At 43.6% G+C, this 27667-nt stretch overlaps 1 protein-coding gene across 1 annotated transcript; it reads left to right on the forward strand.

Annotated features, from left to right (window-relative positions):
- Nucleotides 1–743: 743 nt before the first annotated feature.
- SPCS3 (signal peptidase complex subunit 3) lies at nt 744–27667 on the forward strand. The gene is made up of 5 exons (XM_073577724.1): nt 744–1034; nt 6072–6145; nt 8227–8303; nt 9590–9705; nt 27062–27667. The coding sequence occupies exons 1-5, from the start codon at nt 892–894 to the stop codon at nt 27192–27194; spliced, it is 543 nt and encodes a 180-aa protein (XP_073433825.1). The 5' UTR covers nt 744–891; the 3' UTR covers nt 27195–27667.

Below are 27667 nucleotides of genomic sequence, written 5' to 3' on the forward strand. Positions count from 1 at the left end.
GCATGCACAAATCTAGCATGCCAAAACTGCCGCAAAAAAACGCATCACAAACATGTTTTTCTGCAGCTTCTTTCCTGCCAAGAGATCAGGTTTTGCTGCAGAAACGAATACTGAAAAAACACCCAGTGTGAACTTCCCTTTAATGCTCGGCTCCCCCTGACGCTCGTGCTCGCTGCTCCTCGGTGGCCCTGGTAGCGGTGTGATGAGGTCCACAGCGTGTTGATGTCTTCACACTGTGGCACGTCGGCCCCGGAGCAGCACTATACATGGATTCATGTCTAAAAGATGGAAATCCATTTGAACATGGGAAGAAGGGCGCAGCACCTCCCGGGCCTGGTCTCTGTGCCCACACGGAGGGCTCTGCGTGCCAATGATCTATGCCTTACCACACCCCAGTATGTTATGTGCCTTGGCAGCAGCCGCCTGACGCTGAGCACTAGAGCCTAGTTTGCTGTCCGCCCAAGACTTTTTCCGTTTTAGCATTGAATACATAATTTTACATTTTATTTCCTCTGCCCACCAGCCCCCAGCTTATAGAAATGGATGGCTCTGTCACAGGCACTATACAGTAACACAAGCTCCACACACCAAGCTGAGGTAAACCATCCGCTGCACAACAGTCAGCGGTGGGGGGGACAGTCTGAGGTGATAATGCCACCACAGCACAACACCCCAGAACACTGCCAGGAACAAGCATGGCCGCACAGGTGCAGTCACGTGACTGATACGTCTACGATCCGCGTTTGTTCCCGGCATGCTCTCTTCCTGTGTAGCGGCTTCCTGACCCGGAAGTGACTGTACGGAGCGCCGCTAGGCTCATTCAGACAGCTCAGCGTTAGCCCTAGCAGTGGCAGCAGGCACAAGGCTCCGTCCTCCGCACACGTCCGCACCATGAACACCGCGCTGTCCAGGGCTAATTCTCTCTTCGCCTTCTCTCTGAGTGTTATGGCCGCTCTCACCTTCGGCTGTTTCATTACTACGGCATTCAAAGACCGAGTGGTGCCGGTGAACATTCACGTCTCCCGGGTGACGCTGTGAGTACTGCCCCGGTCCTGGCCGCTGGTGGGCGGCTGTGCTGCCATATGCTCCACCATAGGAGATGTGATGTGTGAGTGAGCGGGGCAGTCATTAATGGCCGTACTGTGGGGCCGCAGCTGCTGCAGCACATGATTCGCTGTGGGGCCGCGTAGATGTTTAGTTTATGTCGCTATTTAACTCTTTCTTTGCTGGGCCAGATGTGATATGTCGCCTGGCACAGCGATGGGCAGGGGTCATGCTGACAGTATTGGGACAGGCATTATTCCCGTTAATAGATCCATCCTTTTCAGGAGCCGCAGGGGATCGCCTCCTTATGTGCACAGCCATCTAGGGTCCTTCCTGATTGTCTGCAGCGGAGAGTGATCGCCTCCCCTCTAGACTTCCAGGTTTCCTGGAGGAATATTGATGGCGCCTCATCCGACCCCACTGATTGTAATGTGCAGTCCGTGTCTGGTATTAATCCCAGGAACTATCCTACAGCGTGGCGCTGGTTGGAACTACCAAGCCCTTTCATTGTGCTGACGCGCTTATGTTATTCCCCATGCCTTTGTATTTTTAAATCCGCCATACAGTTTTAGATCTATGGGCATTTTTATGGTCTTTTCTAAGTGGGTGGTGATCACAGGATAATACAGACATGGCCACATACAATCTTGTGAGCAATGCCCAATTATCAGCGATTAAAAAAAACAAAGCATATCTCTGCGACCATATGGTGGATTTAACCCCCCCCCCCAAAGCAAACAGCAAAAAATGGAAGAGAACAGCGAGAATCAGGTAATAAAAATCTCCCCCCACTTGCCCTGGTGACAGGTTCTCTATATGGTGGAATACACGTGCGATAGCTGTCACCCTCCACGCACACAAATGCTTTACCATGTGTTTTCAATGGGGAGAACACAGGACATGAAGGTCCCAAACCTTGTCTTTTCCTGCCTGAACTGCCTGAACCTTGTCTTTTCCCTGACATTCTCTGGTGGGGCCATCGCCCATACAGAATCAGATTGTCGGATGTCGGGCAGTTCATCTGACTTTGATCTAAAGTGTGTGGGGGCCATAACCATTCAAAATTGTTTCAATTTAAGGCAGAAATATGATGTATGTGGCATGTGCCCCATCTATGAAGTGTTTTAGACACGTTTTGCTCCTTGTCTCTAAGAGGGTTTGGTTAAGTATCCCGATTTTACTAATGCTATTCTCCAGTTTTTTTGCTCTACAAAAAGTTCTGAAAGTAAGGCCATCATTGAGAAATGTAAACTAAGGTCAGATTGATCCTATAGCATCAGCCACCGTGATAAGCTTGGTGCATTATAAGACTGGCTAAGGCCTGTTTCACACTTCCGTTTTTTCAAATCCGTCAAAATCCGTTGGTTTCCGTAAAAAAACGGATCCGCCATTTTTTTGCAGGATCCGTTTTTTGTCCCATAGACTTTCATTAGTGGTTACCGCGGATCCGTCAAAAAAACGGATCCGTTTTTTTAAAAACGGATCCGTTTGCATCAGTTTCCGTCAAAAAAACGGAAACGGATCCGTTTGGCGGACACAAAAACGGAAGTGTGAAACAGGCCTTAGGGTATTTGCACTTGTTAACTATTTAGTGCAAACCTTTCTGCATCAAAATTGTCTTCTGCAGAAAGAATGCTGTGTAAAGAAAAAAAAAAATGTTTTTGTATGTGGTTTTTTTTTTTTTTTTTTTTGCCTGTCATTAGAATAGGTGAAAAGTGTTGCAAAAACACGGAATTAACTGCTGCAGATATAAAACTGCTTCAATCCTGCAAGGAAAAAAAACATGTGAATTTGATTCGGTTATCTCATTAAAGGGAACCTGTCACCAGTTTTTGTTTTTTTTTTGTCTGAACCAAGACAAGTACCTTAATGAGCGCCTGTATGCATTTCTATAGAGGGGTGTATAATCCTCTGATTCCCACTGTATACCCCCAAAATCCTTTTGAAAGTCTCCTGCACTCAATGTAAATTCTGTCGGCCGGGTCTGATAAATGGTAATGGGGTCTCCATCCCTCCTTGCTGCTGACCGCTGTCCTCTTGCTCTGACATGGATGACGCTGGTAATGTCTGCGTAGGCGGAAGATGTCGGCCTGCTATGTGTATCGCTTCAGTCAGAACAGGAGGATGCCGATCAGCAGAAAGGATGCTTATCGAACTGGACTGACACGTGGTAGGGGTGTGCAGCCATTACTGTCGTCACTGCCAGTATGGGTGACTTGGTGGTCGTGTCGCGGCTGTCATCTGTATTGGCCAAGTTCAACTCTGGTTTTCATTTTGACCTTTATGCTGCTCTTTTATTTTGGTAGGGAGCAGCTGTTCCGTAAGAGGACCTCTCAGCCGCTGCTTATGGCTACATGGTTTTGGAGGTTAAGCAGTTGTTCCCCACAAAATCCAATAGGAATTTTGGGCACCCCCCCCAGCACTTGGCCCCTGTAGTTATCGGCTGCGTCACTCTCCCATCACAGCCAGAACTCGGTCACCTAGTCTTTCGTTGCTCTCAGGCTGTGTTCACACCACCGTAATTTCAATCTGTGAAAAGCATGAACCTCGCTCAGACTAATGTTATTCAGCAGGGCTGTTATGATGACCATTTTTTTTTTCCACAAAGGTTGAATGTCCAGATGAGAGAAAAAAATCCCAGTACGCACCAGTCTCTTTTGTGTTTCAGATGAGACTCTCCATTTCAAGTCTATGGTGCACAAGGAAAAATCTGATTCCATTCAGATCGTTCATATTGCATCTGATTTTTACGGACAAATTGCAATTCTTTAACATAGGAAATTGATCTTGTAAATGTTGACAACTGTGTATGTATGAAAACGAATGACAACACAGATGAAAAATCGTTTTTCTTGTGAGCTTAGTCTTCTGATTTTTTTGTGAGCGTGGTCAATTAACTGTTAGTAATCATTCACACTGGCTTGTTATTATTAGCATCCTTATTGCAGCGGATCAATTGAGAAGTATAAAAGAACCTTTCTTCCCCAAGGCCTAATGATTGGTGTCTGTAGTTCTTATTTTCTTCTCTTGTAAGTTTAGGCTTGTGGTCAGACCGGGGCTCATATTGGAGTGTGACAGATTTTGGTTTCATGTTCTGGTCCTCTCGTAGATTTTTAGCCTCTGTTTGTGCTGCGCCTTGTGTTTCCAGCAAGGACTTAGCAAGGTTGTGGTAAAAAATAAGTTGGGTCTCGCTTCCTAGGTGTGTGACCGAGCAGTTTCGAGATTATCGTCATAGGTTGTGTCCCAGCACCAGCCTCTTTGGCCACTATCTGATTTCCATACCTGGCATCACACAGAGAGTGTAATATTAAGAAAGAGACTGTTGCTGGGTGGGAAAACAACCTGGGGGGGTAATGTTTCATTAAAGGGGTGGTCCAAAGGCAAAGGAAATTTTTTTTTATAAATCCCTATTTGATGCCATAATCTAAACTAATTGCTAATATATGAGGAAAGGAAGATAAACGCCCAATAAATTAAATAAATTAATAACAGGTATTCTTTATTAGTACAAAAACCATGATAAAACATAAATAAAAAAATCAGGGAAGATGTAGACAAACTACCACAGGTGTCAGGACTGTATCAAATCGCCATTCAAAGATAAGCTTGAGAGTGTCAATATCATGCTTATGGTGCTACTAAATGCTGAAAAGCAAGGAACGCGATCCTAAAAGCCAAGATCAAACGTGCTGGGCATGATCACATGTAGAGTAGATACAAGAGAAGTACATGCGACGAGTAAATCATCCCAAAGTGACCCTATTTGTACAAGCTCCTCCTGTACGCAGAATATATGTAAAGATGGTAGTTCATTTCAATAGTTCACAGGAAAGCATAAAGTGCATAATGCAAGACCCATCCTGAGGTGATGAGGAAAAGTCATCGTAAAGTAGTCTGCACAGGCAGCTCATGAGGGCAGAATTCATGTAGACGTCATTCAGGAGAAAGTGAGAGCAATATAGAGCACGAGGACAATGTACTGATTTTATTATGTTTTTTGCACTAATAAACAATGCCTGTTATTAATTTATTGGGCGTTTAACTTCCTTTCATCATAGGTTTCTTATAGCATTTGGAAGTGCCCCATAAACCTATTTGGTCACCTTTTGTGCTTGTTCTAATTTCTAATATACTTGCATTAAAAATTCTCTAACTAAGCTACCAGCTGTTGTATTTTTTCCCTACATCCTCTCTGACTCTTTATTCGAGAATCCCAGAGCTAGTTCCTGTGCGCTGTGACAACATATGGCATGCAGGGACTAGCCCAGCCTCTAGAACGAGCGTCCCTGCGTCAGTGACCGCAGCCTCTGCCCCCCGATGACGCTGCTTTTTACTATCCCGGCATGCACTAGGATTCTTAAAGTGTCATTAAAGAGGAAGTGGGGAAAAAATACCATAGCTGTTCGTGTAGTTACGGAACGGTAGGGAATTATTAATGCGAGTACGGTATATTGGTAAATAGTTAAGATCAAGGCATCAAGTAGATATGGATTTAGAATGAAATTTACTTTGCCTCCAGAGCACCCCCTTAAGTGCTCTGTCATGCCTAGAATACTGCACTAAATAAAATTATAATTACTTGGGAATGCAGCAGCAAAGTCTATGGGTTTTCATTTTAAAGACCTGCATGCCCTTCTGTGATTTGCTGGGGGTTACATTACAGACAGGTTCCCTTTTAGCATGGAAAAAGCTCAGTTTCATCCGTTATTTTGTGTAAAGATGCCACAGATATGACTTTGCTGCTGGTGTCTGCACATGTATTGATCTCTCATGTGGGTAAATTGTGGGACTCCAGACTGTGTGCTCTTTCTTATTATTGGACCAGCATTGAGTGGAGACCTGAGTTGGCGCCTGGAGTGGTATTTATGGGTCACGCAGGATTCAGTCCACCACTGATACTCAGACTTTAATGAATTAGACTTGTTTTAATGTTCTTGGCAAAAAAAAAGTCATAAAATAAATGAGAACGTCTGCCTTGATATCTCTCTCTTCCGCGATCTGTAATGTTTTATTCCGTTGTCTTGCAGGGAGAATGTTGAAGACTTCACTGGCCCCAGAGAAAAGAGCGACCTGGGATTTCTCATATTTGATATAAATGCAGATATCCTTTCTTTCTGTACGGCTCTGAGTGATTTTATAGGTTTCTCTTTCATTCTATTCCTGACTTACAAGTAACCTAATCCTACAGATAACAAGTTCTCCAGCTCCTAATCCCAAGGTTATGTTTACTCCCGATATCATTGCCAAAATGAGCTCTGCAGAACAAATGGTCCCTGAACATGTGGTTTAGTTAAAGTGACCATGAAGTTCTAACCGCCAGGTATGATCACTAATATGTCCACATAACCTAACAGTGCTGCATGCTGCTGATTTTTGTTCCCTGGATTCCAGAAACCATAATGGGAAGTTGACAAACCAGTGATAGTCTGTGTGGGCTGTAGTGGCATCAATGGTTTCCCTCTTTTGGTGGCTCTGGCGCTGCTGCTACCTTTGTTCTGTTCCATCATATGAGCAGCATAAAATTATCAAATGCAAGTGTTAGAAGGAGTTTCTTAGAACACAGCAGATATGAAGCTGTCTTTTGGTGCACAGAGAGCTGATTTATGGCTTTTAATGGCAGTCAGTCAGCACCATGTAGGCAATTTAACACCTATAACAATAACACCTTCATTCTTGACAAAGTGCTGTTTGACAAATGCACAATTTAGCGTGCTTGGTGGACCCTTGGTGGAGCCCAGCAGCCCAGTTTTCCATGCCGCTTACTGTTTTTGCATGGGGCCACCACTTTCTCCCTTGACTGCCCGTGCTGGTTTGCTCCTAAGTGTTGTCTAAAGTGAATCCGCAGTTACGCGCTCACTGCTGAGGATTGAAGCGAGGGTGCACAGCCCTGTCTCTTCTTGTTGGCCACTCCAGTACACTTTTAAGTGGCTGTGTAATGGAGTGGTTGTAGCTGAGAGGAGAAAAAGGGATGTGTGTGAACAGTGAGCGCATAAACGAGGATTCTCTGCAGAGACCGCTCGCTGTGAGCAAACCAGCGCTGTCAATCAAGACGGATGGAGGCTGCCATATCTTAAAAAAAAAACAAAAAACAGTGGACTACTGCACAACAGAGAAGTTGAGTAGTAAAGTAAAGGTATATTTGTAGGGCTTTTTGTTTAGGTTATTAAACAATGAGCGTCAGACCCCCTTTATTTATGAAAAGATGATCCAGTAGTTGCAATACATTCACTGAGGCAGAGGAGCTTCATTACGTGGTGTTTTGTCAGCATTCCTGTTCCAGTGAGACCCCCACATAGTCTTATGGCTTTCACTAGGAGCAGAGAGATCAGTCTCGTAAAATGAACACATGCAGGTAATTTTTCACTATGGGATCGATAAGGGCTCTAATGATGAGATGCAGCTTTCGGCACATTGTACCATTCTTTTAGATCATGATTCACTAATGAATGAACCTGCTCAGCTAACGTGTTATCCAAGCATCCTCGGGTGGTATCTGAGTATCTTGGGCGTGCTCGGATAATATGTTCGAGTCCTTGCGGCTGCAAGTTTTGCGGCTTTTAAGCAATCCCTACATGTGTTGCTGCTAACAGCTGCGGGGACTAGAACATATTATTCGAGCACACCCAAGATACTCAGATAACACGTTATCCAAGCACATCCGCTCATCTCTAATCATGACTAAACATATAAGTGCCTATATGTTATACCACTTCAGAATATTAAACATTAAGTCAGTCTGGCACACACCCCTCATCATGTTATGTTAGGCTCGTGTGAGAACGCAAACATCTAAATCAGTGGCCACTGTCCTGAGAGCCACAACTTGGTGCTCAGCAGATAAGAACTTGCATTAGTTTCCATATGTGTATAAGAGCCCACCAGCCTCTAACAGATGATTTTGGTGTGAGGAAGATCGGGCATGCTGACTTCCATCAAGAGAGATGCCATCCCCGAAGATGTTGACATACCTCCCTCTCCCCGTCAAAAATGCATGCTCGGCTGCATTTTCATAGGGAGGTCTAGTTAAGTTCCCCGAACTGATGTTGAAGGTGTATGGGGCACCCTTGTGTTAGTTTGCTATTTTGATGTCACTCCAAATTGATGATGTTCATTGAAGCAAATGACTGTCATTGATCATTGCACTGTAAGAAAGTAAAGCAAAGTTTTCCTTAATAAACCTACATTTGCAACCAATATTTGACTGGAATGTGAAGCAGTTATTTATCTACCTATCAGCGGAGTACGCCACTAAGAGTAATGTAAGTATATTGATGTCACTGCCTGGAATATAGCGCCTTTCGTCTTTATAGAAATCAGATTATACACCGACCATACACACAGCGTTTATTGCAGAGGGCAACATGCCAATTGCCTATCTACCTAAAAATAACCTCTTGTAACTGAGCGGCTTATTATACCACAAATAGGGCCGCTTCAGGAAATCCTTTGAATATCAAAATACAATTTGTACTATTAAATGGATTTAAAATAGCACATGTTACTGTTTAAAGATTACTTCTACCCTTAGGAGTGTACTGCTTACCTTAGCTGCCTCTCGACTTTCTGCTTGTCTGGGAAAATCCTGCACATTGATGTAGACTTTCAGCACTAGTCTGACCTGCACTGTCCCATGCTACAAGCAGAGCGCTGTTTCCCTCTTCAGCATTGGTAAAGCACAGGGACATTACAGCTGCATGTGTCCAGTGATACGGAAATGATTTTTAATAAGAATTTAATTGTAAAGTTGCTTGATTTTACAAACTCTGCAAATGTACACATTTAGAAGATGGGTAGATTCCCTTCCACAGCATGCTTCCCAGTAGGTATCGTCTTCTATGCTTTTGAATTGGAGCTGTTCTGCAGTACTCTGGAGCGGCCACTACAAAGTGTACACTGTACATCCAGCCATTGTGGGTGCCAGGTATTGGACCCCTACTGATCCAATATTGATGACCTATATTATGCGATGTCATCAGTATCGCAGTAGTGGAAAAGCCCTTTAAACATAAATGATAAAATGTCATTAACCCTAAACATCATAATGCTTTCTCATATATAAAAATGAGAATCTCTGTGATATACTCCAGACAACTCTGGACTTTCTGCTGTTAGAACATGGTGAAAGCAATGAGAAGACATGTGGCTGCAGCAGTGAAGTCGCTGTCACTTTTTGTCCCCATTTTGATGTCCTAAAGCAAACTGAAAACCTTAATTTTGCTGTGATATGAAACTAACAACTTTTTTATGGTTAATGAGAGATTTTACCCCACCTCCCCCATATTTTGGATTAATAAAAATAATGCAAAATACACCAAGGCAGACTAAACTACAACTATGAGCTGTGACTGTAAAAATACAGCTCTGACCGCTGCAATGCTGAAGGGTGATAGGCAGCACACATATGGCTATATATAGGTGTACACTATTTTCATGTATTTTATATGTAGACCGTAACTCTCCCGGAGTAAACCTATGTATATCGGGCTGGAATGTGGTGAAATCTGTGAAATGTTACCCCTAAATATCTTTTTGATTTCATTTTTAGGCTTTAAACCAGGTTGTACTATGGGACAAGATCATCCTCCGAGGAGACAACCCAAAGCTGTCTTTAAAGGAGATGAAATCAAAGTATTTCTTCTTTGACGATGGAAACGGCCTGAAGTAAGCATCTGGAAGAAATATATTGTTTTTATTAAAAAGTGCTCTCCTCAAGAAGCGAGTGCAAGAGATAAAATTTATAAGGTGAAGCCTGACACGGAAAGCTGATGTCTGTTTACTCCTTGGCGCCAGAATGGTTTGTGATGGATTTGTGGTGACAGAAGGGAGGGTTCTGCAGAAGATCAAGATGTCAGACGTACTTCAAAGCGGAGCTCTGATTATCATTGCCTCATATCACTTATAGTGCAGATTACTAGAATGACGAGCCCCATGTTACTTGTTGAAATCTGAACCTCAGAATCTGGGTAAAGACATTAAAATGTCCTTCATTTTGTCCCTGCTTTTCGGAGACAGAAGTAGTTCCTTCTTGTTTTCAATAATCATAGATTGATTAGATTATGTTCTTTGTACTGCAGGGATTGGAATATTAGAATTGTAAATGGGTTATTTTGTCTTCTTAGGGCTAGTTTCACAATAGCGTTCTGCAGAGCTGCGGACATCCTCCGTTCAGCTCCTCCTACGTCTGCATGCGGCCTGCGTACCTATCTTTAACATTAGGTACGCAGGCCATGCGGATGTATGCGGATGCGTCCGCATGCGTCGTTTTGATGATGCGGCGACACATTGCAGCACGTTGCGTTCGGAGCAGGTTGATGCATCCGCATACATCCACACGGCCTGTATACCTAATGTTAAAGATAAAAAAGAAGCAACAGAGATCAGCTCACCTCCTCTCCAGTCCCACCGCGCAGATCATGCAGGCCGCATGCAGACGTAGGCGGAACTGACCGGAGGAGGTGTGGCAGTGGGTGGAGCTTCATAGAGGAAGTCCGCAGCTCTGCAGAACGCTAGTGTGAAACTAGCCTAAAAACAACTTTGTAGTTTACCTTTTATTAAAACTTCATTCTTCAGTATGGAGGGTTTTTTAATTTTATGTTTTAGTGTTATCTGCCACCTATCAGTGATGCCCAGTCTGCGAGGCAAGGAGCGCTGCTCTGAAGCAGTTTGGTCACTAGATCTTGCTAGTTTCAGTCCTCCTGCTCTCCTCTCCTTCTGTAAAGACAATGCTGCCTCTTCTTGCAGCATGAGAGAGCGCACAGTTTGGGTCCACAGCACAACCATGCTGCTGTTGAGAGCTGTCAATCGGGATCCTAATTACAAAACATGGCACAAACCCCTTAACTCCCGGAGCTTTTTTCGATTTTTCATTTTCATTTTTCGCTCCGCTTCTTTCCAGAGCCATAACTTTTTTTATTTTTCTGTCAATATGGCCATGTGAGGGCTTGTTTTTTGTGGGACGAGTTGTACTTTTGAACAACACCATTGGTTTTACCATGTTATGTTCTCGAAAACAGGAAAAAAATTCCAAGTGCGGTGAAATTGCCAAAAAAGTGGAATCCCACACTTGTTTTTTGCTTGGCTTTTTTGCTAGGTTCACTAAATGCTAAAACTAACCTGCCATCTGATTCTCCAGGTTGTTATGAGTTCATAGACAGCAAACATGCCTAGGTTCTCTTTAATCTAAGAGGTGAAAAAAAATTCCAAAGTTTGCTTAAAAAAAAAAAAAAAAAAATTGCGCAATTTTCTGAGACCCGTAGCATCTCCATTTTTCGTGATCTAGGGTTGGGTGAGGGCTTATTCTTTGCATGCCGGGCTGACGTTTTTAATGATACATTTGTGCAAGTACGTTCTTTTGATCACCCGTTATTGCATTTTAATGCAATGTTGCGGCAACATAAAAAATGTAATTCTGGCATCTCGACTTTTCTCGCTACACTGTTTTGATTGAACTTGTTGTTTTGTTTTGTTTTTTTTTTTTTCACTTTAGGCATGCTTCAATAGCCTCCATAGGTGGCTAGAAGCATGCGCCACCCGATCGGCTCTGCTACATATGGGCGATGAGCAGATCGCCCATATGTAGCAGATTTACTGCATTGCTTTGAGCGCTGGCCACCAGGTGGTGCTCAAAGTAATGTGTCTGCAACAACCATAGAGGTCTCTATGAGACCTCTGGTTGTCAAGGCAACGCGTCGCCGACCCCCGTCACGTGATCGGGGGTCGGCGATGTGCTCACTTTCAGCCGGAAGTGCTAGTTAAATACCCTCTGTCAGCTTTGACAGCTGGATTTAACTAGTTAATAGGCGCGGGCGGATGGCGATTTCACTCGCGCCTTTTGCGGGCACATGTCAGCTGTTGGTAGCTGAAATGTCGTGGCATTGAGGTGGGCTCACCGCTGGAGCCCACCTCAAAGCAGGTTATCCTTACCGATGACGTACTATTCCGTCATCGGTAAGGAAGGGATTAAGCTGGCCGCAGATATGCATATCTTTTCTTTCAGTGGGGAGAGTGGTGTAAGCTGCTGGCCTGATGGAGAATAAACTGGGCATAATTTTTAAAGATATGGACACCTTTTGGGGCATTTAAAAGGGTCAGATATTTAAAGGGGTTTTCAGCTTTGAAAAATCAATCTCCCTCAACTGCAGTGAAGCTTCTGTGCTTGGCCTAGGGTTTTTTAAGAAACGAACTGCATTTAGTGGAAACCTCCAAAACCAGAAAACCCCTTTCCCACCTTGGACGAATTTATATGTCCCTATGACCTGGGCTTTATTGATCTGGGACATATGGATGCATCCTTGCAATTTTGTGTGCGTATGATCGATGCCGGGTATCGGCTGATTCTGACAGCTAACACCCGGCACTCAGTGCCAGGAGCGGTCCTCACCGCTCCTGACACTTTAACACCCTAAATGCTGCGATCAAAGTCGATCGCAGATTTTCCGGAGTAGGCAGAGAGAAGACAGCCCCTCTGTCCTTGGATTAGAGACCCTGCAATCACTATCGTTGCCATGGTGACCTGATGTCGTCATAACGACATCCGAGTCACCAGAGCTAGAAAAGTTGCTTGATCATGCTCAGAGCATCATAAGCAACTTTGTCAGACCAGTGCTGACAGTTTGCACAGAATAGGTATGCTGCTGCATCCCCATGCTATACAAGCTATCAGGCTGCAAAAATAAGTATCATATTGGGACAAAGTAAAAAAAAAAAAAAAATTTTAAAATTATAAAAAGAAAATTCAATAGATTGTACCTATGAATAAATATTTTTAGAAAAAAAATATAAACAGTAGAATGACCCGACCTGTGAAACTGTCCCTCTAGTTAACTCCTTTAGTGAACATAAAAAATAAACAATGCTTTATCATACTGCCGAGCAAAAAGTGGAATAAAGCGCGATCAAAAAGACTAATATAAATAAACATGGTACCACTGATTAACCCCTTCATGACCCAGCCTATTTTGACCTTAATGACCTGGCCATTTTTTGCAATTCTGACCAGTGTCCCTTTATGAGGTAATAACTCTGGAACGCTTCAACGCATCCTAGCGATTCTGAGATTGTTTTTTCGTGACATATTGGGCTTCATGTTGGTGGTAAATTTAGGTCGATAATTTTTGCGTTTGTGAAAAAATCAGAAATTTGGCGAAAATTTTGAAAATTTCGCAATTTTCAAATTTTGAATTTTTATTCTGTTAAACTAGAGAGTTATGTGACACAAAATAGTTACTAAATAACATTTCCCACATGTCTACTTTACATCAGCACAATTTTGGAAGCAAAATATTTTTTTGTTACGAAGTTATAAGGGTTAAAAGTTGACCAGCGATTTCTCATTTTTACAACAAAATTTACAAAACCATTTTTTTTAGGGACCACCTCACATTTGAAGTCACTTTGAGGGGTCTATATGGCAGAAAATACCCAAAAGTGACACCATTCTAAAAACTGCACCCCTCAAGCTACTCAAAACCACATTCAAGAAGATTATTAACCCTTCAGGTGTTTCACAACAGCTAAGGCAATGTGGAAGGAAAAAATGGACATTTTAATTTTTCCAACACAAATTTCCTTTCAGCATCAATTTTTTTCATTTTCACATGGGCAACAGGATAAAATGGATCCTAAAATTTGTTGGGCAATTTCCCCTGAGTACACCGATACCTCATATGTGGTCATAAACCACTGTTTGGGCGTACGGCAGGGCTCAGAAGGGAAGGAGCACCATTTGACTTTTTGAATGGAAAATATGCTGGAATATTTAGCGGTTGCCATGTCGCGTTTGGAGAGTCGCTGTGTGCCTAAACACTGGAGCTCCCCCACAAGTGACCCCATTTTGGAAACTAGACCCCCCAAGGAACTTATCTAGATGCATAGTGATCACTTTGAACCCCCAGGTGCTTCTCAAATTGATCTGTAAAAAAAAAAAAAGTACTTTTTTTCACAAATTATCTTTTAGCCTCAGTTTTTTCATTTTCACATGGGCAACAGGATAAAATGGATCCTAAAATTTGTTGGGCAATTTCTCCTGAGCACACCAATACCTCATATGTGGTCATAAACCACTGTTTGGGTGCAGGGCAGGGCCCGGAAGGGAAGGAGCGCCATTTGACTTTTTGAATGGAAAATTGGCTCCAATCGTTATCGGACACCATGTCGCGTTTGGAGAGCCCCTGTGTGCCTAAACATTGGAGCTCCCCCACAAGTGACACCATTTTGGTAACTAGACCCCTTAAGGAACTTATCTTTTTTTGAATCAAATCTTTTTTATTAAACATTCAGGAATCAATACAGAAAGAATATGACATCTTATATAGCTAGTAAAAATTACATTGAGAGCAGATATTATTTAAAGGGTAAAACTCTTCCTGTGTAAGAATAAATAAAAAGAAGAAATCTCAAAACACAGATATTTGCATAAAATTGAGCCTATAAACAACATGGCTCCACAAATAAACAAAAATCAAAATTATACATCAGTGCCTCATTTCAGCGGGAAAATCATCCCCGCCAGCCGCGCCACTCCGCATCATATTTCGCCCCCCCGCATATCAGGTCCAATCCACCCCAGCCCCCTCCCACCGCGCCACTCAAAATCTACTTCGCCACAAAGGGCACTAGACTTTATTTTCACCCCCCAAGCATCCCCTCATCGCAAGCACAACAGCAACTGGTCCAACATCGCATCCCGTACCAGTGCGCCCGAGGGGAGACCCGGTGACTCCATCCATGGCTGCCAAATTTTGTAAAACTTTCTTAATGCATTTCTTTTTAAATAAGCCCCCCTTTCCAATCTGATGACATTATTTAGTTTATTTTTAAGCTCTGACAATGTTGGTGGCATAGGATCCAACCAATGATATGCAAGTATCTTTCTTGCCTGATACAGGATGCGTGCTATTCCCAGGGCCACTGCAGAGTCCGGGTCAACCCCCTCCTCCCACAAATTCAACAAACATAGACGAGGTGACGGTCGTATTGTGATATGGTATACTTGGGCTATGAGTCCCAGGGTCTGCCTCCAGAAATCCCCAATGTGCCCGCACTCCCACATAACATGCATCAAGTGGGCATCATCCTGCCCACACCTAACACATTCTGTATTGGGCCTAAGTCCCATTTTAAATAATAAGCTGGGTGTTTTATATACCCTGTGAATGAGATATATTTGCGAAAGCCGCTGGCACTCAGAAACCGCCATTTTAGGGACCTGTTCTAGAATATCGGACCACTGGTCCTCCGTCAGGGGGCCAACGTCCCGTTCCCACTTATTCTTAGCAGCAGTCAGTGGATATGTCTCCAGATCGGCAGGCAATAATCTTTTATATAATTCAGAGATAAGTCCCCTAGAAGACTCAGATGTAAGCAGCATATGTAGTGTTTGATTATGTGTCACTATCACCGGATTTGTCCTTCTCTGTTTTTCCAATGCATGTCTTAGCTGTAAGTACTGATAAAAGAAGACGTGCGGGAGGTGAAATTCTGTTCTCAATTGTTCAAAACTCTTAAGAGTATTATTTTGCAAAATTTGTGACACCAGATAAATCCCTTTATCTTCCCATCTTCCGAACCCCACCAGCTTTTTGATCTCTTGCAAATCCGGATTTCGCCACAATGGCCACAATTCCGTAGGCCCATTTATCTTCAAAAGAGACTTACCCCTATCCCACACCCTGAAAATCATAGCCAACGTGGGGTATCGTGTCCCATTTATCTGCCGTCTTCCCACCTCCAACCGGCACCCTGGATATTTCCATACCGATCCTTCCCTCACAATATCACCACCATTGTCACACGCCCCGTCTCTACCCCAACCCTTAAGATGTTGCATCTGGGAGGCCATAAAGTATATGAATGGGTTTGGCACCGCCAATCCTCCCTTCTCCTTCCCTCGCTGCAGTATCTCCAAGGGAATCCTAGCCTGTTTTTTCTTCCAAATTAATTCCCGGAATAATGTATTTATTTTTGCAAAAAAGTCCCTACAGATCCACACCGGAGAATTATGTATCAAATATAATAATTGTGGCATCATTACCATTTTGATTAAGTTAGATCTACCAATATTCGACAACGGCAGGCGACACCAAGTATGTACTTTTGCTCTAAATCGCTGCAACAGGGGCTCCAGATTCAGAGCCCGAAAATCCTTCGGGGCAGGACTAACAATTATACCCAGATACCCAAACCTCCGAACTACAGGGACCGGTATCTGCAAATCTGAGAAATCCGCCGGGAGAGGGTCTATCGGCATTAAAGCTGATTTGGACCAATTAATCCGAAGACCAGACCTCAGCCCAAATTCTCGAATGACCTCCATTGCCGGCAAAATCGAGGAATGTACCTTATCTAAATATAGAAGTAAATCATCCGCGTACAATGATATCCTCAACTCCACAGTTCCACATCTGAATCCCATTATTTCTCTGGACTTCCGAATTGCAACTGCCAATGGCTCCACCGCAGTAGCAAATAGCAAGGGCGAGAGCGGGCACCCCTGTCTAGTACCTCTCCCAAGAGGAAAAGACTCAGAGACCCTGCCATTAGCCCCAACCTTCGCCACCGGCGAGCCATATAACAGCCTCACCCAATTTATAAATCTGTGTCCAAAGCCCATTTTCCGAAGTACCGCCCACAAAAAACCCCACTCCAGACTATCGAACGCCTTAGCGGCGTCTAAGGACAAAATTGCTCTTCCCTCCAACTCCCCAGAACTATGTTGAATCCCCAAGTATAGTTTCCTAAGGTTCATAGATGTGGCTCTGCCTGGGATAAATCCCGTCTGATCCTTCTGTATAACAGATGAGATAACTCGGGACATCCTATTGGCGAGTACCTTGGCCAATAATTTAACATCTGTTGATAATAGGGAAATCGGGCGATATGAATCCGGAACCTCTGGATCCTTTCCGGGCTTTAATATTAAAACTATCAAAGCTTCCCTCATAGATGGCGGGAGGACCCTCTGCCTTTCAGCCTCTTCAAATACCTTAAGTAGCTTAGGTAGCAGTAAGGGTGCATAGGTTTTGTAAAACTCGCCAGGCAGGCCATCCATTCCTGGAGCCTTTTCATTTTGCATCTGACCAAGCGCCTCCTCCAACTCCTCCAACAGGATGTCCCGATCCAATGAATCCCTATCGCTATCAGCCAATGCAGAGAGAGAGAGAGCATCCAGGAACTGCTCAATCTCAGTCTCCGTGAGACTGCAATCTGATGTGTATAGTCGCATATAATACCTCCTTATCTCACTCACTATGTCCGCACTGTCTGTCACAAGACCACCCGAGTCCGTTTTTAGCCTATTGATATATGAAGATCTGTCCTGTGCTCTAATGACCGTGGCCAATAAATGTCCTACTCCCTCCCCCTCTATAAAATATTTTTGTTTGAGCAAATAACGTTTATTTGCTGCCGCCGACATGAGGCTTTCCCTGAGCGACCCCTGTGCCTTCTCCAAAGCTTTTTTAGTTTCCTCTGTCGGGTTGAGTATCACCGCAGCCTCCGCAACAGACACCTCCTGGATCAGACTCTGGGTGTAGCGTCTATTTTGGCTTTTCCGTGTGCATATTTCTCTAATATATAAGCCCCTGACATAGGCTTTCATGGAATCCCAGACTATGTGTGATGATGCAGAGTACTCATTAAGTTGAAAATATTCTAGAATGGCATCATGCAAAGATCCCCCTATAAGCTGGATACAGAAGGGATTAAGCTTCCAGATAGGTCTAGATAGGGTGAGGGGGTGTCCCCATGAAAGTGTGACATGTAGCGGCGAGTGATCAGATACACTTCTAGGCAGGTAGGCCACCCCTCGTACATATGGGGTCATGAGTGTATTCCCAATGGCCAGGTCTATCCATGACATAGCATGGTGGGAGCTAGAGTAGCAGGAAAACTGTCTGGCTGTGGGGTTTCGGACACGCCAAAGATCAACCATACCCAGCTCCACTAACGTTCTAGCAAATGAGGTTGAGGCTGCATCTTCTGATATGTTTCCCGAATGCAACTTATCCAAATAGGGATGCAAATATGTATTAAAATCTCCTTTAGAAGAGTCGGCGCAGGGGGAAAGGAACCCAAAATAGACAAGATTCTTTTTACTGGTTCGACTGAATAGGGCGGGGGGATGTACATGGCAACCAAAATAAATTGTATACCGTATAACGTGCAAAGCAAACATACAAATCTGCCCCCAGGGTCAACCACTGATTTAGTACATGAGAAGGGGATGGACCTGTGCACCAGCACACTGACACCCCGCGCATGGGTCGAGTACGTGGAATGATATTCATGTGAAACCCATCCCTTTCTTATCCAATGAATATTATCTTTCACCATGTGGGTCTCAGACATACACAGGATAGCCGGGAGAAATTTCTGCATATTAGTAAATATAGCACATCTCTTATTTGCATCCCCGAGCCCCCTAACATTCCACGCTACAATATTAAGTGATATCGCCATAAGAGCAGACTAAAAAATGAGAAATCGGAGCATACTCCACTCCCGAGGGAGAGAGGCAATCTCCACCATCCCTCAGTACAATGAATTGGGTGACACGGCTGACGCACATCACATCCCACAGAACAATTAGGGAATACAACAACAAATGAAAAAAACAAAGGAGGGAGAGGGAGCACTGCGCACCAGTGCACAGCGCCCCTACCCCCAAACACAAGTGTAACTTGCACATTTCTCTCAAATAGAGAGAATCAGGGCTAGAAAACTCGCCCAGAGTCCATGCAAGGAGAAGGGTCCACAGCTTGTCACTGTAACGAGTGTCCACAGCAATCCGGTCAGCTCCCGCCCTGAATCCGAAATGGAATGAACAGTAGTAATTATACCAGCATAGCGTCCTAGACAAAAAGGAGTAACAACACCTGGTGGCGAAAAAAGGGAGAACTTCAAGTATTCTTCCTCCTCATGGACCTCTCATTAATATCCAGCCAGGACAGCGCCATTCCCGCCGTATCAAAAAAGTGCGTTTCTCCATTCACATCAATCCGCAGTCTAGCAGGGTACATCATGGAATATGTCACCTGTAAGTCACGTAGGCGTTTTTTAATCTCAATAAATTGCGCCCTTTTACGCTGCACCTCCAGGGAAAAATCAGGGAAAATGGAGACTTTCCTCCCATTAATAGCAAGTTCCTTAATGTCTCTGGATCTGCGCAGGATAGCATCTCTATCTTTAAAGTGTAGGAGCTTGAGCAAGATGGGACGCGGGGGTGCTCCAGGCGGGGGGGCACGCGTAGGGACCCTGTGTGCTCTCTCAATAGTAAAGAATGGGGACAAAACATCTTTACCAAAGGTGTCCATTAGCCATTTTTCAAAAAAGCCCAGTGAGTCAGTCCCCTCCGTCCTCTCCGGAACCCCCACCAGTCGCAGATTACTTCTACGGGAGCGGTTCTCTAAATCATCCACCTTGTTCAGCAGTATTGTAATATTTTGCGTGGCTTTTCCCAGCTCCCGTGTTATTGGTGGCAATTTATCCTCCGTCGCACCAACACGCTCCTCCAGTTCCCCCACCCTGGCAGTCACCCCCCCGCAGCTCTTGTTTAATACAGGCCATGTCCTTGGTGACAATCTCCATTTGATTACTTAGAGTGGCCAGTGTGGTATTGCAGGAGTTAATTGCTGCGAGGATTTCTCCCAGCGTGGGCTCAGCAGTCACAGACTCCGGCTGCTCCCCATCCCCCACTCCTTCCTCCTCCAGCACAGGCCCCTGTGTCTGCACGTGTCGGGCTGAAGGGGGGCCCAGTTTACTCACTGTTCCCTCCCTGGAGAGATGATCCTCCAGCTCCATGCTGCAGCCAGCGTCTGCCTCAGTCTGTGCACTGGGCGATCGAGCAGCAGCAGGAGGCACCCTTGCATATCGTTCCAGCCTGCCAGCAGCTCCCATCGCTCCACTACCGGTCGACTTGTTGTTTGCTGGCGCCATCCTGGATGTAGCAGAGGCGCGCCCCGGCGTCTCCTTATCTTTTTTACTGCTGCGGTTCGACATGGCCCAAGGATCCTCCGCTGTCTAGACGCCCAGGGAGATATTGCAGCCCTCCAGGTCAGTGGGACTCGTCAGCAGTGCTGGTAATCAGGATTTATTGTCGGATCCGGGCAGGAGCTCTCTCACTCCACGTCCTCCCTACATGAGGTCCAGGCCACGCCCCCCTCACTCCCTGCTACTCACAGACACCAGAGACCTTAAGGAACTTATCTAGATGTGTAGTGAGCACTTTGAACCCCCAAGTGCCTCACAAAAGTTTATAACATAGAGCAGTGAAAATAAAAAATCATTTTTTTTTCCTCAAAAATGATTTTTTAGCACGCTATTTTTATTTTCACAAGGGTAACAGGAGAAATTGGACCACAAAAGTTGTTGTCCAGATTGTCCTGAGTACGCTGGTACCCCATATGTGGGGGGGGCACTGTTTGGGTGCACGGCAGGGCGCAGAAGGGAATGAGCGCCATTTGACTTTTTGAAATGAAAATTTGCTCCAATCGTTAGCGGACACCATGTCGTGTTTGGAGAGCCCCTGTGTGCCTAAACTTTGGAGCTCCCCCACAAATGACCCCATTTTGGAAACTAGACCCCCTAAGGAACTTATCTAGATGCATAGTGAGCACTTTGAACCCCCAGGTGATTCACAGAAGTTTATAATGCAGAGCAGTGAAAATAAAAAATCTTTTTTTTTTACTAAAAAAAAATTTTTTAGTCTGTAATTTTTTATTTTCACAAGGGTACCAGGAGAAATTAGACCCCAAAAGTTGTTGTGCAATTTTTCCTGAGTACGCTGATACCCCATATGTGGGGGTAAACCACTGTTTGGGCACACGTCGGGGCTTGGAAGGGAGTGAGCACCATTTGACTTTTTGAACGCAAAATTGGCTGGAATCAAAGGTTGCACCATGTCGCGTTTAGAGACCCCCTGATGTGGCTAAACAGTGGAAACCCCTCAATTCTAACTCCAACCCTAACCCCAACACACCCCTAACCCCAACACATCCCTTACCCCTTATCCCAACCCTAACCCCAACACACCCCTAACCCCAACACTAACCATAACACTAACCACAAGCCTAACCCTCTTTCCAACCCTAACCCTCTTTCCAACCCTAACCCTCTTTCCAACCCTAACCCTCTTTCCAACCCTAACCCTCTTTCCAACCCTAACCCTGATGGAAAAATAAAAATATTTTCTTTATTTTATTAGTTCTGCCTACCTATGGGGGTGATAATCGAGGGGTTCATTTACTTTTTATTTCATTTTGATCACTCTGAGTGATCAAAATGAAATAATGGAATCTGCAGCCGGCAGATTCGGGCGGGCCATTTTCTAAGATGGTGGTGCCCATGAACCGGACACCGGGAGCGACGGGGGGACTTGGAAGGTGCCGGGGGCGGTGAGAGTGGGTGAGGGGGGATCGGAAGCTGGCGGGGAGCGAAGGGAATGGGAGGGGGGGCAGATGATGACAGCAGCGGCAGATCGCCGCTGTCATTCAGTGGCAGGGGGGGTGATCGCCGGTGGGGGGGGTCAAATCGGTGTCTCCAGCCATGTCCGATGCTACTGCAGCATCGGTCATGGCTGGATTGTAATATTTCATCAATTTTCATTGATGAAATATTACTATCGCTCTGATTGGCTGTTTCACTTTTAACAGCCAATCAGAGCGATCGTAGCCACGTGGGGGCGAAGCCACGCCCCCTGTGGTGAATTACAAAGCCCCCTGTATCTGCGGGTCAGGTGACCTTTCATTGACCCCGGTCACCCGACCCGCAGGGGGGCTTTGAATTCATGACACAGGGTATGCGTCATAGGTCGGATTGGCACCGACTTTCATGACGCATACGCTGTGTAACAGGTCGGGAAGGGGTTAAAACGTCATCTTGTCCTGCATAAAAACAAGCCGCTATACAGCTCCATCAGCATAAAAATAAAGTTACAGCTCTCAGACGAAAGCAGTCCCTATAATGAGGCAGATGGAAGCACTGTGGACGCCGTCTGACCTGTGATCCAGCGGTGTGCACCTTTTTAGGATTGCATAAAAGTGCCGTCGGCCACAGTTTTGTTCACTTCTGAAAAGGACATCGCTGAACAGAGGCCAGACGGAGTCCAGAGTTAATGCTGCCTCATTATATAGGGAATGGATCCTTCGGGGGTTTTATCTCTCGTCATTATGAGATTTAGATGGAAACCCCAAAGTAAGTGATCATCTTACAGCGCTGGATAACTGTGATCCCAAATGTTATGTAAAATGTTCCTAATAAAAGCTTTAACTCAATCCACAAAAAAAGCAAGGCCCCACTCAGATCTGTCATCTGTTAACAGAAATATAGGGGGGGCTTCCACGTTACTGGTAGCACAAAGGCTCTGAAAAAGCGCTATGGCTCCTCACCCGCCAAAAGAAATTCAGCAAATTCTCCGCTCTCAAATCCAAATGCCTTCTGAGCCCCAGAGTGTATCTAAACCACGTATAGCGCCCACATGTTTGGCATTTGTGTAGTGATGAGAGCCTGTCTAACTTATGAGTACATGTCTCCAGAAGCCCGGACTGGGCATAACGTACCGGTCACTACAACGGCAGTTTGAAAATTTCACTCTGCAACATCTACTGCTGCCTGTTTCTGGAATACGCCCTTGGAGTAAAAATTGTCACTCCATCTGTCGATAAATTCCCAAAGGGTTATAATTTCAAAATGGGGCCACTTGAGGGGGGATTCTGCTCTTTTAGCACTTAGAGCTCTGTATATGGAGTCCACAAATTAGTCTAGAAAAATCTGCGCTCCAGGAGGCAACTAATGCTGTATTTCTGCCGAGTTTCTCTGTATGGCTAAGCAGGACTGTACAGCCACATTTGGGGTATTGCCACGTTCAGTAGAAATTAGGGGACAAATTATGGTGCCATTTTTACTTGTGTGAAAATGTAAAATCTGGGGCTAAAACTAAATTTGGTATAATGGTATTAAATTGTATGAAGCACAAGTGGTTAGTAGTTATTTTTCCTTCACTGCCTTATGGTATAAAATTCTGTGACACACCCATGGTCTCAATATGATCACTGCACCCCTAAATATATTCACTGAGAGATGTAGTTTGTAAAATGGGGTCACTTATGGAGAGTTCTGCTTTTCTGGCAATTTGGGAGCTCTCCCAGTGTGTAATGGCACCTGCAAACTAAGCAGTAATATCTGCAGTGTAATATAACGTTTTTTCCTTTCTGAGCTTTGCACTGTGCCTGAAAAATATATCCCTATTACATGTAGGGTATTGGTGCACTCAGACAAAATGGAGCTCAGTTTGTTGTAAAAAGAAAAATTGTTAGCCCTTAGAAAAATGAAAAACTTGGGGCTAAAACAAGTTTAGTGGTAAAAATGTAATTTATTCTTTTTTCACTGCTCAATGGTATAAAATTCTGTGAAGCACAAGATGAATTCATTGTAGAGTGTAGTTTTTGTAAAATGAGTTTAGATGTAAGGGGGTTTCTGTAGTTCTGGTATATCAGGGGCTCTGCCAATGTGACACGTCACCATCAAACCATTCCAGCAAAATCTGAACTCTAATATGGCACTTCTTCCCTTCTGAGCTTTGCACTGTGCCTCAAAGATAGTATTCTGAAAAATTGAAGAACCAATGGACTGGCAGGGATAAATCAAAACAAGTGACATAAAATACCCTACATAAATTAAGAATGTGTAACATAAAATATAACTTTTATTAAGTATATTAAAAATTGACAAACAACAATCACCGTGCAAGCAACCGTGCTGCCTCTGTTCACACTGGACTCAATGTGCTGTATGACATCACCTTCTCGGCATATCAACAGCGCTGCTTACGTTCCAGAGTGGAGCGCACCAGGCTGCAGCTGATGACACACTTCTGGCACTTAGCCCGTATATGTCTTGGATGAGCGCTGTGTGTCATTTACACATGCGCAGTGGTAATCATTATGGAGACAGGAACTGTAGGGTATTTATGTAGGGTATTCCCCCACATATGGGGTATTGGCGTACTCAGGAGAAATTGCACAACAAATTGTATGGTGTAATTTCTCCTTCTACCCTTCTGAAAAAAATAGGGCTAAAATAATGTTTTTGTGGGAAAAATGGTATTTTTTTTTTTTTTTTTTTTTTTTTAAATTTTCACAGCTCAACGTTATAAACTTCTGTGAAGCACTTGGGGGTTCAAGGTGTTCACCACAAATCTAAATACATTCCTTTGTGGGGTCCAGTTTCCAAAATGGGGACACTTGTGGGGGGTTTCCACTGTTTAGGTACATCACTGGCTCTCCAAATGGGACATGGTGTCTGCTAATGATTCCAGCAAACTTTACATTCAAAAAGTCAAATGACGCTCCTTCGTCTCCAAGCCTTGCCATGCGACCAAATAGTAGTTTTCTCCCTCATTATGGGGTATCGGTGTACTCAGGAGAAATTGCACAGCAAATTGTAATGAGCAATGGCATGTAAAAGTTTAGGCACCCCCAGTCAAAATTACTGTTATTGTGAACAGTTAAGAAAGTTAAAGATGAAATGATCTCTAAAAGGCCTAAAGATTACTGATTCACACCGTAGGATTATAAGAGCGCAAATAGGCTCTTATCCGATATAAAAGATGCAAATAATACTTAAATTCACTCACCTGATATGAGTAAAAAGGCACATGGGACTGTCAGTTAGCTGCCGCACATCCACAGGTCAAACCAGTGACTGCGGAGATATTCAGATTAAAGGAGCTTTTCGTGGATTTACTGACTAAAGATGACAGATTTCCTTTGTAAAAATAAAATGACTATTTTTTTTTTTTCCTAAAATACGTTTTAAAAATTACAATAAGGAAAATAGGCCGATGCTAAATTTTGGAAACCCTTGGAGTTTCATGTGCTCAGATAACTTTGACCAAGGTTTCGGACGTTGATTAGTGTGATGGCTTGTTCACGATCATCGGTAGGAAAGGCCATGTAATGCAAATTTATAAAAACAAAACAAAAAACCCTCCTCTAACCTTGTACCAAAAACTGTAACCATGGGTTCTTGTAAGCTGCTGCCTAGCACTCTGAAAATGAAAATTGTGGAGGCCCACAAAGCAGGAGAAGAAGAGAGCAAAGCGTTTTTCTAGTTGCCATTTCTGGTGTATGAAATATAATTAAGAAATGACAGTGAAGGTCAAGATAAGGTCTGGAAGACCAAGCAAAATTTCAGTGAGAGCTGCGCTGAAGGAGTTATAGAGAGGCAAATCAGAATCCCCGCTTGACTGAAAAAGATCTTCAGAAAGATTTAGCAGACTCTGGAGTTGTGTAACCTTGTTTTACTGTTCAGAGACACCTACACATATGGCCTTCTTGGAATAGTCATCAGAAGAAAACCTCACCATAAAATTCAGCTTCAGAAGTATGAAAAGAACATCTAAAGAGGCCTGATGCCTTTTGGAATAAAGTCCTGTGGACTGATGAGATAAAAATGGAACTACAGTATATGGCCCCAATACTTAAAGGTGTGTGGAGAAAAAGGGCTCAGAATTTCAGGAAAAGAACATCTCACCAACCATTAAGCAATGGGGGTGGATGAATAATGCTTTCGGGTTGTGTTGCAGCCAATCCACGGGGAACATTTCATGGGTAGAGGGAAGAATGGATTCAATGTAATTTCAACAAATTCTCGATGCAAACATAACACATCTGTAAAAAAGCTGAAGTTGAAAAAGAGGATGGCTGCTAGAAATGGATTATGATCCTAAACACACGTCAAAATCCACAATAGACTACCTCGAAAGGTGCCAGATTTGAACATCACTGAAAACCTGTGGTTAGACTTCAGAATAGCAGTGCATGCAAGACAACCCAGGAATCTCACAGAACTGGAAGAATTGTTCATGGAAGAATGGATGAAAATCCCTCAAACAAGAATAGAAAGCCTTTTTTTTTCTGGCAAGTAAAAGCGTTTACAAGCTGTGATACTTGCAAAAGGAGGAGCTACTAGCTACTAACCATGCAGGGTGCCCAAACTTTTGCATCCTCCCAATTATGTTTTTGTGGTTTTTAAAATGTAAAAAATGAGAATCTATATATTTTTTTGCCTGAAATAGAAATGTCATCGTATTGTCTGGCCATTCTTTTGAGTATTGCACAAGGTGAAATCTCACTAAACGAGAAGTGAACCCAGTGGTAGTTATATTTTATAGCAACACTTATTTTGGGCCATTCTACTAAAGGTTGTCTACCGGAGAGTTTTATATTATTTTCTATGTCTGGCCAGTAAACTAGAATAGATCACACACTGACACAAATCAGGTCTTCGTTGGCGCATAACTAGCTCCTCCCTGTTGACGCCAATATTTGGATTTTTTTTTCAGCCAACATAACTGTCCAAGGTCTTCTTTTTGTTCCGTGCCTAGCTGTGGTTATTGATTCCGCTCTAAATAACATGAGGCTTTGGTCTCTTTATTGTATTTTTTAAGTCATCTTAGGAGACTTGAACCTGCAATCACTTAATTGTTTGTTTTATATATTGCACTACAGCTGGGGCATTAGGGGCTGCCTGAGAAAATTTGGATGTCGGGGGGGGGTGTAATTATTTTAGAAAAAAAAAGTTTTGTGACTCCCTTTATTACCCACTCTGCTACTAATTTTATCGGGGCAGTGCGGTGACTTAGTAATTAGCACTGTTGCTTTGCACTCTGGACAACATCTGCAAAGAGTTTGTATGTTCCTACCATATTTGGTTGGGTTTCCTCCCATTCTCCAAAGACATACTGATAGGGATCTAGATTGTGAGCCCCATTGGGGATACTGATGTCTGGAAAGTTCAGTGGAATATAACGTTATGGGAGAAATGTATAATATAGGAAGGCTTAAAATATTAGACTCTTATGCAAACTTATAGTAATCTTATAATGAATCTGTTTATTGCTTATATTTCACAGTACTGTTTTTCTTGTAAATCACTTGTGGTGTTCCAGTAACCGGTACAGCGGGTGATGTTACCCGTTATGACTCCATTTTGCTAAATATGTTGTATTTTCTTTTTGCAGGGGTAACAGAAACATCACGCTCACCCTGTCTTGGAACGTGGTCCCAAATGCTGGCATCCTGCCTCTGGTCACAGGATCAGGCCACATTTCCATTCCATTCCCTGAAACCTACAAAACCCCAATGAGCTATTAAATTATTGCAATCTTTCCTACGTTGAGTTTTTTTTATACACCCATATGTTCCTGTACATCTTTAAAGTATCCTGCCTAATTTTCCTTAAAAAAAAAGTGTTTTATTTACAAAAAAAGAAAACCCCTGCACTTGGCAATAAACCATTTGTTTGGAAATGTGTTCGCCATGTAGCGAGAGCGCCTATGTAAATACTAATGAAAAGCCACAATTTTTATTTTTTTATTTTGAGCAGGTCTTGGTCTTCCCGGATGCAGGGAAGAGACAGTTACATCCATCTGATCGAAGCAATGCAACATTTATGTCTTGTCTTTCTTTTTTATTTTCATTTTGTTTAATAATGGCTGAGCCTGTTATTAACAGAATAAATGTGATGAATGTATATTGTTTTCTATCAGGAGATTAATTTGGAAGAAAATACAATGTCTGCAGTCCAGACTCTGTTTTCAAATAAAACTATCCAACATGGTGTACAA

The sequence above is a fragment of the Dendrobates tinctorius genome, unplaced genomic scaffold, assembly GCF_039654945.1.
Source record: "Dendrobates tinctorius isolate UK_male_01 unplaced genomic scaffold, ASM3965494v1 ptg000008l, whole genome shotgun sequence".
Taxonomy (NCBI): domain Eukaryota; kingdom Metazoa; phylum Chordata; class Amphibia; order Anura; family Dendrobatidae; genus Dendrobates; species Dendrobates tinctorius.